Genomic DNA, 17,324 nt, shown 5'->3' on the forward strand with positions numbered 1-17,324 from the left:
TTGTTCTCTGCTAGTTTCTTCTAATGTCTTTTGTCTCCGATTTGTTATTTCCATCCTTCTTAGTCAGGACTTAGTTCAGACTCATATTATTTTTCTCTTGTTCCATTAACCTTTTCTTATCCAGTTCTCTCGTCTTGTATTTTCTTCCTGTAAAACATAACTAATCATATTAGCTGTAGAATTAAATTCAAACAAGACCCTTCACAATTTGGCTATAGCCCATCTTTCTGTTTCTTTCATCACTTAACTTTTACCACATCTCAGACATTCCAGGCCCTTTGATGACTTTGTTTGCCCCTTCCTCCAAGGCTTCTTCGCCTATCATTCCACATTAGGAGTTATCTCAGGACACCTTCACTGACTTAGAAAATTAGTTGGTCTGTGTTCTGTGTTTTCGCACCACTATTTAAAACCATCTCTGTAGTAGCAGTTACCATGTTGCTTGATAATTCCCATGTTTATATCTACCTTATTTCTCTCTATACTCCTAGGACCTGATACCCAAGAAGTAAGGGGAGTGACTTTCATCTTAGTTAAGAATCTGCATTTTCCTTTTGAGGTCTATGTATTATAAATAGATTTTTGGGTTTCCCATTTTAAAAGATAACTTTTGAAAAGTAGCTCTTGAATGATGTGGTCCTTCTCTTTTCATTATAATATGTTTTATTTTGTATAGTTTTTAGTAGTTTAAAAAAGTACTTTTAAATATTTTATTTCATCATGCTTTTAACTGCCTTACTGTGTACGATGGGATATGTAGATGAGCAAGGCATGATCTCTTTTAACCTGTACTATCTCGTTGTAAAATGGGCAGGACGTAGTTCATAGTCATTTTGAAATATGAAATGGATTCTGAGAATCTGAATCATTACAAAGCTAATGCGACAAACCTTGTTAGTCTAGAGCTATATAATCTACGGGTCTAACTTAATGTCAATCATAAGAAGTTGATATTGTACTGTTTATTTTGCTCTCTTTACTTGAGGTTGTAGCTGTTTGGGGCTTGTAATTGTTACTTGTCCTTAGTGTCTCCCTGTCAGCTCATGTGGACAAGAAAATAGCTCACCCCTATCTATTTGTAGTTATTTTAGAACTGTTTTAAGGTGAAAGTTTTCTTGCCTGGTTTTCACACATTTTTGACTGTTCATTTTCCCTTCTTAGAAGTTAGATATGGGTAAGTATAGAACCTTTCAGTTCCAAGAAGGATATCGTTAATGAGGCTGGAGGAGTGAGATGTCCCATGGTAGCAGAGCATACACTTTCTTTATCAAATGGGCTTTTGTTTATAGGCATTAGGGACTGAAGGAAGCCGTAAAGCTCCAAGGATTGATGATACCAATGGGAATATAGTGTTTTCAGCCAATGTCAAGCCTCGTATGACTGACCTTAGTAAAACTAGTACTATAAAAATATTTTCAGCAGTATAAATATTAGAAAGAAAAAGGAAATTAGTGCATTTGCTAGACTTTTACAACCCATATTGTTTGACTCTTTAAATATCTTGATAATATTAATGCTGACTTGATCAACTTAATCTTTTACAGCCTGTGCTTAACTTAAGGGACCTTGGATTATCTGAATTAAAAATTGGACAGATTGATCAATTGATAGACAGTCTACTTCCTGGATTTTGTAAAGGCAAAAACATTTCTTCCCACTGGCGTACATCTCACGTCTCAGCACAGTCCTTCTTTGAAAATAAATATGGTAAGTTATTTTTTGTTCCAATTAAAATAAGCCATTTTAGTGCTATTAATAATGATACTAGATACCATTTATTAACATCTTTATGTACCAGGTTCTTTCCTGAGTTTTTTTCTTCTTTCCTTCACCCCCCACCCCTTTCCTCTGTCTCCCCCCATCCTTTCTTCCATCTATTTATCCATCTATTCTTTCTTTCTTTTTTGGCTAACTTTTTATATTGGAATAATTTTAGATATACAGAAAAATTGTGAACAGTTTCTACATTCACTTCACCTGGCTTCCTCTAATGTTGACTACTTTTATAAACATGATAAATTTGTTAAAACTAAGATATTAGCATTGGTGCATTATCTTTAACTAAAGTATAGACTTTATTTATATTTTACCAAATAAAGTTTAATATTACCAAATCACTAGTTTTTCCACTAGGATCTATTTTCTGTTCCAGAATCTAATATAGCATACTGCAAAGCATTTAGGGTGGTGGAGTGGTGTGTTGGTTTTGTTTTGTTTTGTTTTCGTGAGAAGTATTTATTGGATTCCAGGTAACATACTACTAATCTCTCAGAATACATTGAAGAAACAGTCACAGTGTCTTCTTTTATAGAATGTCTATATATTTTCTTGAGTCTTGTAACAATTTGGTATTATAATAAGTGGACATTTTGTTGAAAGAAATGTTAGCTTCGCGAGTTTCTTTTTGGGTGATAACTTAAGCAAGTAATGTTAGACTCATCGGAATGATTATTTTATATTGATGGATAAACAGATTTTTTATATTAATATGTTATAAAAGCCCAGAAACAAAAAAGTAGGATTGAATAGATTTGAGACAGGAGTTTGATTTGAAACTGTACACTGTATAAACTTAATTCATTTACTCATTTATTTTTCTTTTGCCTTTAATTCATATAAGGGCTGGAGGATAAATAAAGAATTCAAGAGTGAGAATAAATGAAAAGTTTTGAGCTTGGAACTTAGGCTAAAAATCTGCTTCTATGTCATTATCTTCTTATGCTATAATACCTCTTTCCTGAGAGAAGCCCTGAGGCTTAGTGTTTGAGAGTGAGGAGTAGATTAGGATCAAGTCCATCCTGCCCCTGATTGACAATAGTGTTTAGTAAGATCTCGAAAAAGCTGGTTTTTCATGAGTATGAGAAGTAACTATCTCACTTTGGAGAATCAGATGAACTAATTTAAAGTACTTGGTGCCCATAGTAAGTGTTCAGGAGAGTAAAATTTTTATTGTTATCGTTAATATAGTAGTAGTATTACTGGTGCTCTTTTAGTCTTCATATTCACATTTCCTTTTAAGGTTATTCCTCTTACTGCCAGCCAGTTTCTAGGCTTAGGCAGGCAGAGGTATTAGGATGGGATTTCTGACTTCACTCTAAGGGTTCTTAGAAGAATCCCTGAATCCTGACTGGGGATACAGAGATAGATGAGAACCACTGTTTCTGTTGTCACTCCCTACCTTTTCCCTAGGATCATTGGTTTAAACTAGGATGAGGCCTATTAGTCAGGAATAGGAGTTAGGAAGGAACACCAAAGTATTCATGGCTAGAGCTATGGAAGGAACTTTTTTTGTGCCCAGTGACTAGAAGCTTTAAGAGAGAAAGGCAGCAGTAGTACCTCTGGTTTGCAATGTTTTATTACATTGTTCATTAGATTTTTAAGTCGTGTCTAAGAAGTAATGATTCTTTATCTTTTTATGCTTTTAACTAAAAGTAACTTCAGCTAAACATATATAGCTTTTACCTTGATTTTAATTTCATTGGCAGCTATATTTGTATATGAGATAAAAAAGACTGACAAGTGATGGACAGTAAAGTGATGAACTGTATTTAGATTAGCAGTGAGTTTAGATGTTTATAAAAGTATGTACAAATAAAAGGCAAAACATTTTGGTTTTACTAATATTTGGTAAAATTATATTTTATGATTTTTTTTTTTTTTTTTTGGTTTGGCAATTAGAACGTTGACTTTTTTCAATTTCCCTTCAGGTTACATAGATGTTTTTAGTACTTTACGTTCCTCTTGCTTATACAGACAACATTCAAGAACTCTTAAAAACATTTGTTCGGATCTTCAGTACTGGCCAGGTATGAAGCAACGGTTGCATTGATTTTGAAAAAAATAATGTATGTAATATATTCTGATTTGTTTTTCTTAGTAATACTAATAGTTGTAAACATTCGTAGCTCACAGAACTTAGAATATTTGTAATAAATTAATTTCGGTATATCTGTGCAATTATTTATGTGAAAAATATAAAATAGGAATTAAATTTTGAATGTGAGTATTAAGTGTCTCAGTAAATTATGGGATTTATACCTGCTTCAAAATAATTAGCTAAGCACATTTGTTTACTTCCCCTCATTTTCGAAATCCTCTTGCAAGACGAGAAAGAAAAAGAAAAATCAGGAAAAAATCTGGATAACAACAGAGGGATTTCATCAATGGACCGGAAATTTGAGGACTTTCCATAAGGCATCAAGTAGATGACATCAAATTGATAGCAAAATCAAATATTCATTCATATGTATTGAATATTACTATATGATAACATTAATCAGGCACTAGTGATAGGTGTTAGGTGACAGTGATAAATGAAAAAGATACTGCCTACCTTCATGAAACTTAGAGTAGTCTAAAAGAGGTGTATATTACTATTTCTAGTAGGACTTAAGAAAAATCCTAAATTATGAACCAACAATAATGTGTTCTGGGATGGTTGATATAGTAAATGGTCGAAAGATTAACAGAAGGGGGCCAATCACAGAGCTTGGACACGGCTTCTAACATTTAGGCTAAAATTGGCAAAAAACATGTTCTTAATAAGAAGGGGGGGGGAATGTGTGTGTGTGTTGAGAGGAGTCTGTCTCTGAAGACTCCTGGTTCGAAAGTGATGCCAAAGAGAGAAACAAGACAGTACCACAGATTGCTTTGGACTTGAACCATGTACTACAGGTGTCCTGCTATTCACCATAAGTCTATGTTTTGTAGTCTAAAAACATTTATCATCTCATTAGTTTTGAGGAAACCTGTCAACATTCAGTACTGATCACTCTGTTCCTCTTTATAAATACAAATGGATTAGCAAGAATCTTCACATTTTTGAGGAACAGTTGTAGCATGAAAGAGAGGCACCAAGTTGAGCAAAGAGACCAATAATTCTCTGAAGAAATGGTTAATGCAGAACACAGAAGAATATTTAAGGACGATATATTTTTAAGTATTCGTGGAAGACATAAAAACTGAGCATGTATTTGAGTATGAAGTATATCTATATTTTCAAAACATATATAGCTCAGAGATCAGGTTCTTTGATCATATAATAAAACTGAAATCAAATAACAAAGGATAGCTAAAAAAAATTACCTAAATATGTGGGAATCTGAAGATACTTTTCTGAGTGTCTTGTGGTTAAAGGGAAAACTCAAAACTGAAATTATAAACAGTTCGTAATGAACCACAATGAAAATCTGCATATCAAAATCTTTAGTTTGAGGACAAGCTGATGCTGAGGGCATTGTATAATTTATTAGGAAATAAGAAAGATGAGAAATAAATTGATTAAACATTTTGAGACTTTTTAAAAAAGAATGTGAGAAATTAATATGGATAAAACATTAAATTAATATAACAGCAAGAAAGTATTAAACCAAGTGCAAGTTTAATTTGAAAAAATTTGAAAAATAGAACAAAATCAGATTAAGAAAAAACAAGGAAATACAAACAATATTAGAAGTGAAAATTGGGAACTGCCACAGATAAAAAGTTCCAAATAGGTAAAGGTCCGAAAACAAAAAGTTAAAAGTATTAGATGAAATCTGTAATCCGTCCTTAAAATCTTAGTTTGGGGGTGGGACTCTTTGTTCAAAACACAATGCAGAAACCATAACATTTAAAACGTAAGGCTGTATTAGTTTTTTAAATTAGTGTATCATTTAATTAAAAGACAAAGACATTAAAATAAATGAAATGTACATAACAAAAGGTTAGTATACATAACATCCATGTTTTTTACAAATGAAAATATGTAAAGGTCATGAGTAGTCAATTCACTAAAGAAATAACAATAGTCAATAAAAATGAACAAATTTTTTCAAACTTAACCCTCACTTCTAATCTCAAATACAAATTAAAACAAGTACTACTTTTTGCCTATCAGATACGTACAAGTTAAAAAGATTTATACTTATATTATCAATTGTTGCAAAGGCTATGGAGAAAAGAACAATCATTTAGTGGGCATATAAATTGATAATAGCTTTCTAGGAGGCACTTTCTTAGTTTCAAACGAGGTAAACCTCACAGTTTTACTTTGAGGAATTTGATCTACATGTGCTGAAAGATAATATATAAGAAATGTTTACCACAACATTATTTTTAACAACAAAAAAACCAGGAAACAACTGAAGTCTGGAGTAGGGAAATGGTTGAATAAATTGTTATACTCAGATAAATTGGAAAATTATAAATAGCCTTTAAACTGGATGCGCTATCTGAACTATTTTGAAAAATATCCATGATATATTAGGTGAAGGAAGACAGTTGCAGAAAGTTAGATACTGTTTTTATAGAAAGAGCGTGTGTTTAAATACATAGAAGTATGGTCATGAAACAATACTGGTTGCTTATAGGAAGTGGAAGTGGGATTTGAAGAATTAGGAGACACTGATTTTTATTTGATACTCATCTGTGGTTTTTTTTAACATTTTTAAATTACGAAGAAAATGTAAATTTAATTACATAGAGTCAATCCATTTTGATGATTAGTTTGTTGGAGTGTCAGGCAAAGAACTTGTTAAAAAATAAGATGAAAACTTACGGTGTACATATATGATGTCAAAGTTTTGAATCTTAGGCATTTTTCTTGTAAAAATTTACAGTAAGAAATAAATGTGATACTGTTTCATTTAGTTTTCATACAGTCTCGTGGTTTTAAAACTTTGAAATCAAGGACACGTCGTCTACAGTCCACTTCTGAAAGATTAGCAGAAACACAGCATATAACACCATCATTCATGAAGGTAATTGGACTTTTTTTTTTAAATCAAGAAAGAGAGCAGTAATTTTCAAATTATTGAAATAAGAACTAGCAATATATGATTTCTTTTGTTGGCTGATTGATTTTCTCCCATTTTTCTACTTATGAGAAAAAGATGAATAACCTGTGTAATCATTATATCTACAACTCTTCCGGGTGCCAAACTTGTCTCCACTGGCCTGTTAGACATCTCCCTCTGTTTTTCTCTCTACCAACCTGTACCTGCTTATGTGTTCTCTGTGTTAATTGAGTAGCATCCACTCAGGTTAGAAGCTTGGTAATCAACTTTGATTTATCTGTCTTCTCTCACCTCCCACATCCATTAATCATTATAAAGTCCTGTTGATTCTGCTTCTTAAATATTTCTTAAATCTCTCTTCATCCCCAGTTTCATTGCATATATAATTCGAGTATTCTAGGCAAGAAATAGTTATTAACACTCATTTAGTCTCCTCGCTTTTAGTTTTACTACTTTCAGTATAGCGTGCAGACTGCTACCACCAGTCTGTCTAAAATGTATTAAATGTAATAATTGTATTCCTCTGTTTTATTGTCTGACTCCTGCCATGATACAGAGGGCATGTTATCTTTTGGCCTCTGCCTACCATTTTCTGTTCTCATCTTTCAGTGTGTCACCCTCCTCTGTACCTCTATCCTCCTTCTTGCTTGGCATTTTAAAAGTCTTGTCCTACAAGATTACTTGCAGTTCCTCAGCACTAAATGCTGTTATTTCATGCCTTTGTCAGATTGTCCGTGCTATTTGTCTTTATGGCTTTGGTACCTCATTCTTTTTAAAACTTCTCTTGGTTTCCTTAGGTCGTATTTATTTTATCACCATACCTGGTACTTCTAACATAATATCAAAATGGTTTCAAAAACTTATTTGTGAATCTTTTCTTGATAGACTGAATACATTCAGATCATTGTTTATTCATTTTTACATCTCCAGAACTTACACAGGGCCAAGTGTATAAAATGTGCTTAGTAAACATTTAATACTGAGGTTTTCCTGTAGCAGAGTTAAAGGAGTGAACATCAGGCCATTAGATCCCTAAGTCAACCTATGACCTATTATCTGTTTTTAGTATAGTGTTCATCCCGAGAGCTTCTTTATAGTACTTGATTGACAGAAGTATAGGGTCTAGTGTCAGTTTCTGAGCCATTGATTTAGTAAGTTACTGTTGAGTTTTAATACTCATTCTTCACGTTGCCAAAAAAATTTAAAATTCTAGACTCTTACTGAATTTTGTGTATGTGAGTGGTCAGAACATTTCTGGGGCGTGTTATTACCTGTATAGTCAACCAGTACTGATGTGTTGTTTGTATATTTAGGGATTTCTTTTGCGAGACAGAGGATCAGATGTTGAGACTTTGGACAAACTCATGAAAACCAAAAACATACCTGAAGCTCACCAAGATGCTTTTAAAACTGGTTTTGCAGAGGGTTTTCTGAAAGCTCAAGCACTAACACAAAAAACCAATGGTAAGTTGATTTGACATCCATGTTTGAGAAGAGTATCTGAAGGGAAGTCATAGTCCAGCCTTTAAGTGATTATGAATAACTTTTCTAATAATTACCCAACTTTCCATTGATCTTATTCTACCATATTTGTAACTTAAGCTGTGTAGAAATGGAAATAACTGCTGGCATTTTCCCTTTCTCTGCTGAGAAATCTGAGTCAAGGACAGAATGGCTTCATGCAGTTTTTGGTAACAATGCTAAAGGAAATCATGGCAATTATTCAGAACACCAGGTTCAAAATTGCATGTGATGAAATATGATTATCATCAGTATCCTAATATTTGCATTTCATTGCACTGTCATTTGACTTAAGGCTTTTTCTTTCTCTTCCAGATTCTCTAAGACGAACCCGTCTAATTCTCTTTGTTTTGCTGCTATTTGGCATTTACGGACTCTTAAAAAACCCGTTTTTATCTGGTAAAGGCTCTTTTTATTTTCCTGACTTAACTAATTTTTAAAAATCTTTTACATACTTGTTTCTTTTTCATAGGCTGCTTAAAGCTTAGAGAACGAAAATATTGATGTTCATAGTTCTAGAATCTGGACCGTTTATTCCTCAGTCAAGACTTCTCAGATTCAGTCACTTCGAGATTGTTTTTTGTGTTGAAGTAGAAGATTTTTAATGTTAGATTGTGGTACCATCTACCTTGTCAGAGGGCTTATATTGACCTTGTTTTGTGGACTGCAAGAAAAGTTTCTTTAGGCACTGTACAAATTCAGGTTTTACTTATTTTGAGGAAGATGTTATTTTGTTAAACTTGCAGTGAAACTTAAGAGTGTTAGAGTGAAAATTTTCTTTCAACTTCTAGTACTGGTTGGTTTTCTGGAAATTTAGAAAATGATACCTGTCTAATTATAAAATTAAAAAATATAGCAGAGTTTTATAATAGCAGTACAAAGTGAAATAGTTGTCTATTTTAGAGAAAAATTAATAAATCAAATTTATTAAAAATTACTTTCTAGAAAATTACTTTAAATGAGTCCCATGTTTTCTCAGTTTGCCAGTCACAAATGAAGTAATCATGTCAGGTTTAAGTGGTTCTAATTCCTTTTTCGACAATTTAATTTTTACCCTGTGTTCTCTACTCTTTTTATGATTGAGTACCTTGAGAGAAAAAAAAATCTAATGTACAGTTAAGAACATTGGTTGATTTGGATCATGATTTCATCCTAGAATTTGCATGTAGCCCCAGATACTTTTTAAGTTTTTGCGGCATGAAACCTGAGATGATGTTTTAACGTCCAAGGATGGCCTTTTGTATCTAAGTTCATGGTCTCTGGTCTCCTTTTTTTCCAAAAACAAAACAAAACGAAACAAAACCTAGTATAGGGACAATGGGGTGTTATCGGCAGGTTGGTAGAGGGGTGGCATGAGCACTGAGTATTCTTTTATGTTTCTTTATTGATGTCTTAAATTAAGCAAAATATATATTAACGTGTGAAATACATTGCCTTTGAGTAATTACTCTAATTTTTTTATTAGGTCCAAGTGCTTCTGCTACATACTGATTTTCATTATTCATTAAGTCCATCTATATAGAGCCTTAAAGCAATAATTGAGGGCGCTAAAACTATGTCCTTTGTAGAACTATTGTTTTAAATTTGCTCTCAACTTGTATTTTCTCAATATGTTAAGTATTTCTTATTAACCTTATATAATTGTTTACTCATTTTTTAATTTCTGTATATTTCAGTCTATATTAAAGGCAATATTTTTGACTTATTCTGAGGAAATTAGAAATCGCTCAGTTTACTCAATTATATCTGTCCATTATGGAAGTTTACCCAAGCGGGGGGGAAGTTTAAGAAAGCTTTGTTCCCCATAGTTAATCTCAAATATTTTACTATTCTACTAAACTTTTACTGTTTTTCTTATATTTAATAATGTCACTACTGATATAATCTAAGGGCAAATAATAAATAATAGCTGTCAGAAGAAGAAGGCTACTTGAAAAGTGAAAGCTGTTCAGCCTCACCCTTTATTTTTTTAATGCCAGTACCTTTTTTTTTAATCCTAGTTTAAGGCAAAGTATTTCAAAGTGTAGATCCCTCACCAGTTGTATCAGGTTAATTAAGGGTGATTGTTAAAAATGCAATCTCTGCTGTGTCCTTTTCCGAAATCTACAAACCAAGAGTTCAGTGTCACGGCCCAGGAAGCTGCATTAACACATTTCTCAAGTGATTTTTCTGCACACTGGAGTTTGAGAATCATTGGTTTCAGATTTCTGTCATTAGCTATTTACCAGGAGAAGAGGAATATAATTCTTAATTTTAATCAGAAAGTACAAAGATGTCATTTTAATGTGAAACATTTCTTCCTTGAACATGGTCTAGAAATCCAGAAGACCTAGTTTCCACTCTACGCTCTGATTTAATGTATATGAAGTTAGATAATTTTTCTGGGTTTCACTTTGTTGCATCTGAAAAAATGAGATGTTTGGAATTTTATGAATCTATCAAGTGTATAAATATTTTCTTCCCTTTAGTCCGCTTCCGGACAACAACGGGGCTTGATTCTGCAGTAGATCCTGTACAGATGAAAAATGTCACCTTTGAGCATGTTAAAGGAGTAAGTTAAAGTTTACCTTGACTTCTTCAAACATTAATTGTATAAGGTCAATATTTCATTCTAAAGGTGTGAATAATAGAAAATATATATATTGGTCTCTGCTCCCAGTTTATGGCACAGAGCTGCTAAAACTCATAATTTCCTAAGTAATAAGAGCACTAGGAACATCTTTTGTTCAACTATTCGGTTTTTGACCACTATTTCTGACTCAGAGCTTCTAAATCTCTTGGAATTTCCTGGGTGATAGGAGATGATAGAAGTGTCTTTTGTTCTAATGAGGTGATTCTTGGAGGGATTCTGAATAGCTTTAGGATGGGAGCTGGTCACCAGAAAGACCAGAAGCTTGGAACTCTCAGCCCCACCCTATATTCTCTAGAGAGGAGAGAGGGGCAGGAAATGGAGTTAATAATTGATTGTGCCTCCATGATTGAAGCCTCCATAAAAATCCCAGTAGTTGGGGTTTGGGGAGCTTCCAGGTGAACATGTGGTGGGATTGTAGCACATCCAGAGAGGGTCAGCAAGCTCTTTGCCCCTTCCCTGTTTCATGCCAGGACTTAACATTTGTGAAAGCAGCAAGGTACTTTGGAATGAATGTGGACTTCAAAGTCAAACAGACTACGGTTTCAAATTCGTTTTGAGTTATTGGCTGTGTGACCTTGAATAAGTTACTTCAGATTCTCACAGATTGTGTATGTACTTGGGACATAGTCGATAATAAATGGTGCTTCCTTTGGTTGGTCCTCTTGGTGATCTTTGTGACTGTAGTATCTAAAACATCTGTATCGAGTGAACAGAATGGATGAATGCTAGTTTATAGCTGTTTATTAAATCATATGACAGATATTTAATGGTGTCTTCTAAATGCCAGTCCCTTTTTTAGGTACTAAGATAGAAGAAATAAAACAAATCTTTGCCTTCATGGAGCTTTAATTCTTACAGGAATTGGACAGTGATGTGGTATATAAGGAACTATTAGAGTGTGTTAAGTGGTAAAGTATTATGGTGGAAAAATAGAGCAGGGTATAATGAGGATTGGGGGTTCTGGGATAAAGGCCACAATTTTAAATGGGGTGTTCAGGGTATGATTGACTGAGATGGTGACATTTAAGTAAATATTTGGAGACGATGAAGTAAACCATGCATGTATCTGATCAAAGAATTCTTGCCAGAGGAAGAAAGAGCATAAAAGACTTAAAGAATTAATGTACCTTGTTTGTTTGTTGAGCCGTTAAAAGGCCACTTTTATGTGGAATGGAGTGAGCAAGGTGAATTAGCAAACATGAGGAGATGCGATCAGGGAGGTAGTCAGGAGTGGATTGCATGGCATCTTGTAAGCCATTATAAAGACTTTGGCTTTTACTCATAGAAAGTTTGAGCCGTTGAAGGATTTTGAGCAGAGAAATAATATGATTTGACATAAAATTTAGCAGGAACACTGGCTGCTGTGTTGATGATAATCTTGAGAGGACAAGGGAAGAAAACAGGCATTATCATAGTCCAGGCAAAGATAGGTGATGGAGGCTTAGACCAACATGGTAACAGTGGAGTTGATGAAAAGTGATTAGATTTTTAGCATATATTTTGAAGGTACAACCAGCAGTTACTTGACAGATTAAAATATTAGAAACAAGTGCCAAGAATGACCACAAGATTCTTAGTTTGAACAATTGAAAGGATGAAATTGTCATTTACTGAGAAGAGAATGCTGTGAGTAGAGTAGAGCTTTGGGACAAAAAGTAGGAATTCAGTTTGGGGTGTGTTATGTGTGAGACAGCCAAATGAAGGTGTTGACTAAGCACGTGGATAGAACATTTTGGCATTCATGGGAGAGAGGTCTGAGCTAGAGAAAAAAATTGTAATAGAGATTACATTTAGTTGTATTAAGTCCATATGTTTTCCTTAGATCATCAATGAAGTGACTATAACTAGAAAAGAGAAGAGGCCTAGGTACTGAGTTCCAGAGCATTAAAAGGTTCAAAGACAGAGAAGACGAAACAGAAAAGAACATTGAGAAGGAGCTGCCACTGAGGTAGCTGAGGGTGGTGTCCTAGAAGAAAATTTCCATGATGAGGGAGTAATCAATGATGTGGAATGCTACTAGTGAGAATTGATCATCTATTTAGCAATGGGGAGATAGATCATTTGTTGTATTTGATAAAGAGCAGTTTCAGTGGCAAAGCGGGGGTTAAATCTTGATTGCAATGGGTTTCTAAAAGATGGACATAAAATGGAATAAGCGATTACAAATAATTTTTAATTTTGTTGGAAGGGGTAGTACAGACAATTCATCTATAATAATAGGAAATAAAGTAGACATGTATATAAACTGGTAGGTAGGATATATATGGGATGGAGGGTTGTGGAAGTTCATTGATAGTGGAGTTGGAATCAAAGTCATGAGCTGTGAGAAAGTGTGCAAGGAAGAAGTGGTGTGACTGGTTTGTGGAGGAGGTGTGAAATTGTGTAGGAACGAGGGAATGAATGGATTAGAGAAATAAAATATGATTTCTGGGCCACTCAAAGTTTGGAATCACGAATTTATATTGAGACCAGTCAACATGAGTATTTTTTTCTACTAATTAATAAGCAGGAAGGAAAGCATAATAATAGTATTTAATTATTTAAAGATTGATAAAGATCGTCCTGCAATTTAATGACTTGTCACTAATGAATGTGTTCAAGTAGAGGCAAGATAATTGTCTTTGAGGAATGTCTTGGATTAAATTCTTCTTGTAGGGGGTACTTGAAATCCATGACTTCTTTTAGGACTCTTCCACCTCTGAAGAGACTGATGATGTTATTTCTGCTCTTCTTCTTTCCACTTTCTGGTCCCTATTTATACATCGACATTTTATTTAAGCTTGACTATTGGGGAATAAGGCATCAAGAATTATGGCAGTTCTACACACCAAGCAGTCCTTTCTTTCCTTTGCAATTTAAATACCTGTGCCCTGTTGGAATTGTGAAAAGGGAGCAGTTGAAAAGATTGGTGCAGTGACTACTTGAAAACTAGACTTACCAGTGCAGAGGTTCCTTCTCATCCTTTTTGAGGTCTGCAGTTTGAGGGTCTGCTCTCCATTGAACTTGTGCTGAGGCTCTGGTCAGCGAGGCATTCTTATTTTTTCCCTGCAATGTATACATTTCACCATACAACATACCACACTGTTTTTGGAAATAGGCCACTTCTGAGTACAAAGCCAAAGAAGACATGCTGATAATGAAAGGGAATGTCACCAGGTAAAGCCTCAAAAACTTTTTTGTCCTAAAATGAATAAATGTTTGCTATAAATCTAAATTTACACAGAGCAAAGTAATTCAATAGCATTGACCATAATAGGTATGCCAGTAGGTGGTACCTGTGATCAGTTTTATCAAGTCTTAAAGAGCTTGTACAGGTATGACATTTCCTTGCCCAGGTGTCTGATTATGTAGGGATATTTTTATATGTAGTTACCATAAAAATATTAATAAGGGCTTTTATAACTTCATTCATTGCCTTGAGCCCCATAACCCTACTTTCCTCCATAGATTTTATATTTCTTAACTGAAACTTCTCTTGCCACAGAGGTTGGGGAGAGAAAATGTAATTTGAATAGTCCATTCTTAATCTCTTTCCCGTTTTTCTATAGTTTCAAGTTATCCTTACCTTGACCAAATCTATTTGGTCTTCTTTTAGTATAAGGATATCTTTGAATATTTAAAAAATTTAAAAAAAATAATCCAGCCAATTGTTTTTTAAACAAATATTATTGAAGCTTAACATGCACTTAAAAATACACAAATCATAAATGTATACATATACCTCAGTAACTTTTCACACAGTGAACACAGGTGTTTTCAGCACACAGCTCAAAAAACAACATTATCAGAACCTCCCTAGTGCCTCTTTCTAGTTATTATCTCTTCCCACCACAAGGATATTCATTGTCCTAATGTATCATACATTAGTTTATGCTGCTTTTTGAATTTATATAAATGTGAAACATATAGTTGGTACGGCTTCTTTCACTTTACATGATGTCTGTGAGATCCATCCATGCTGTTATGTATCGTAGTTCATTCATCTTCTTTGCACTGGAGACTGTTCTACGAACATCAGAACACTATATATATATTCTGCATTAACTATACATTTGGGTTGTTTCTAATTTGGGCTCAAATAGTGCTGCTGTGAATATTCTTGTTTATGTCTCTTGGTGAGCCATATGTATGCATTTCTCCTGGGCCTAAGAGTGGCCAAAGCTTTGCCTTTAACTGTTAACTTTATAAATGTTTTAGTAAATTTTTAATAACTTAGAATAACTATAAGGCCATTTCAAGCTTAACAAAAGCCCTGCTTATTCTTTAACAATTGTTTATTTCCTAGAAATAACCCTGGGACATTTTCTAGAAATCAAAGGTAGTCATGTGCTTAGATTTTCAGGATGCCTTTTGACCCAAGATGTGTTTCATGTTTTAATGCACTCTTTTCCAGGCAGTTTCTTTTTAAACCTGCCTTACATACTTGAGTTCTTTTTTCTCACTGAGAGCCATTTAAAGTTGTGTAATGTGAGATTATAAATGAGCTGCCAATGAGATGAACTGGATTAATAAATGTATTGTTTGGCAAGTATAATTTAAAACAAATAAATATAGTCTACAGCCATGTCACCCTGAACAAGTCCGATCCTGTCTGATCTTGGAAGCTAAGCAGGGTCGGACCTGGTTAGTACTTGGATGGGAGACCACCTAGGAAGACCAGGTGCTGTAGGTGTGAAAAATAAGGGATTGTAAGATGACAAGGTCCTTGCAATCTGTGAGGTCAACCAAGGGTTGCCTCACCTAAAAAAAATTTTTTTAATAAATAAATATAAATAAGTGCACATATAAACACATTTGTAACTTAAATTGGTAGCCAACATTTTTAAATTGGAAGATTTCATCCATAAAAAGATTTTGGGTTTTTTTCTTAGAAAATTTAAGTCTGGAGCACTAGGTCTGTATTCCTTGGTAGAGCCAGGTTGTGGTTTTTGGCCCCTTTAATGGACTGTTATTTTTTAGTTTAGCATATTGCCACAACTGTTGTTTACTATCTGGCCTGCTGCACTAATTTTTGGTATCATTCTGGCACTAGGTATTTGTATTTATGACTTTACTAGTGTGCTGATTAGGAAGATTGCTCACCATTTCTGATAGGAAGCTTTTGTAATCTTAATCAGTTTTTAAAGTTGAGCTAATAGTCTGCTTTCCATCTCTGTTGATGAATTTGGGCTTTATTCTCTCTAGGGATGGCAATTCTGCAATTTTAATATTTTGGGGATTAAATTTTACACTTTTTTTGCCACAACCATTTATAAAACAATATCAGTACACTGTAGCTTAATTTTAGTCACTGCCCTTTGGCATTTGTTAGGAACTGAATGATTTATAATCTAGGAGTAATTCTAATGAAGAGGGCCTCGTAATCCCAAATTAGTGTTACAAGTTGAACACAGATCCTTTATCATTTATGTATTATAGCAATATAGTATCACTAACATATAGTAATATATTTATTATTAATATAGCAAGTCCACATAATTTGCCCTTGAAGCTTATAACTAGGTCCAAAAAAGATCTGGATTTGAAACTTGCTAAATCATATGCCACTGACACATTTGACTTGAATTTTGAATAGTTTTTGTTAACTAGAGGAAACACTACTTTTCAAAAATGCAAAAAGTTAGAAATGTCTTTTGTTGGGATATGTAAGAAGACTGCATAATTGGCAGTAAGGGCCAGGAGAAAACCCTTTGTATATTTATAAATATAGGGAAATTTTTGTATATCCCTTTCACTAAAACATAGAAAAAGATTAATTTCCAATTAAATGTATGATTTTCAAAGAGGATGGCTTGATACTCTAATCACTATTGAAAATTGTTTGGTGAATTGTGTCACTTTAGGTGGAGGAAGCTAAACAAGAATTACAGGAAGTCGTCGAATTCTTGAAAAATCCACAAAAATTTACTGTGCTTGGAGGCAAACTTCCGAAAGGTAAGATATTGTCCCTTTACCAGACTTGACATCAAAAAGTACTGTACTATGTTACTAATTTAATTTTTATCAGATTTAATGGATTAAAGTTTGCTTTTAATTGCTATTTTATACATAAATGCTCATCTTGAACATACTTTTCTATAACATTTTTTGGTAATTTTAAGTTTCGTTATAATTTCAAACTTTAAAGTTACAAGAATAGGATAGAAAATTCTATCCATGCTTAGCCCAAACTCACCAAGTTTACATTTTGTCATGTTTGCTTATTCCTTTTCTTTACATACGTGCATTTTTTAAAAAAAATACTAAGTTTTGAAGAAAAGTAAAACATACAACCACAGCATTTAAATTAAGAAACTTAGGAAAATCCCAAGTGCTTTCATGGATCTTCAGTTACTATTCAAATAACATACTTTTTAAACCAGTTAAAATGAGAGAATTAAATTCAGTAAGCAGAT

The 17,324-nt window shown here is 33.6% G+C and overlaps 1 protein-coding gene and 1 pseudogene across 1 annotated transcript in view; both read left to right on the plus strand.

Moving 5' to 3' along the window:
* The window catches only part of YME1L1 (YME1 like 1 ATPase), a 44,602-nt gene that overhangs the window by 8,668 nt on the left and 18,610 nt on the right, over nt 1-17,324 (plus strand). Inside the window, exons 3-9 of the mRNA XM_006907033.3 lie at nt 1,545-1,707; nt 3,708-3,806; nt 6,631-6,740; nt 8,090-8,240; nt 8,613-8,696; nt 10,766-10,848; nt 16,773-16,863. Of these exons, the coding sequence (XP_006907095.1) occupies nt 1,545-1,707; nt 3,708-3,806; nt 6,631-6,740; nt 8,090-8,240; nt 8,613-8,696; nt 10,766-10,848; nt 16,773-16,863 (781 nt within the window). The remainder of the gene's footprint in view (nt 1-1,544; nt 1,708-3,707; nt 3,807-6,630; nt 6,741-8,089; nt 8,241-8,612; nt 8,697-10,765; nt 10,849-16,772; nt 16,864-17,324) is intronic.
* On the plus strand, nt 15,483-15,601 carry LOC112475763 (annotated as a pseudogene).

The sequence above is a fragment of the Pteropus alecto genome, unplaced genomic scaffold (genome assembly GCF_000325575.1).
Source record: "Pteropus alecto unplaced genomic scaffold, ASM32557v1 scaffold11, whole genome shotgun sequence".
Classification (NCBI taxonomy): domain Eukaryota; kingdom Metazoa; phylum Chordata; class Mammalia; order Chiroptera; family Pteropodidae; genus Pteropus; species Pteropus alecto.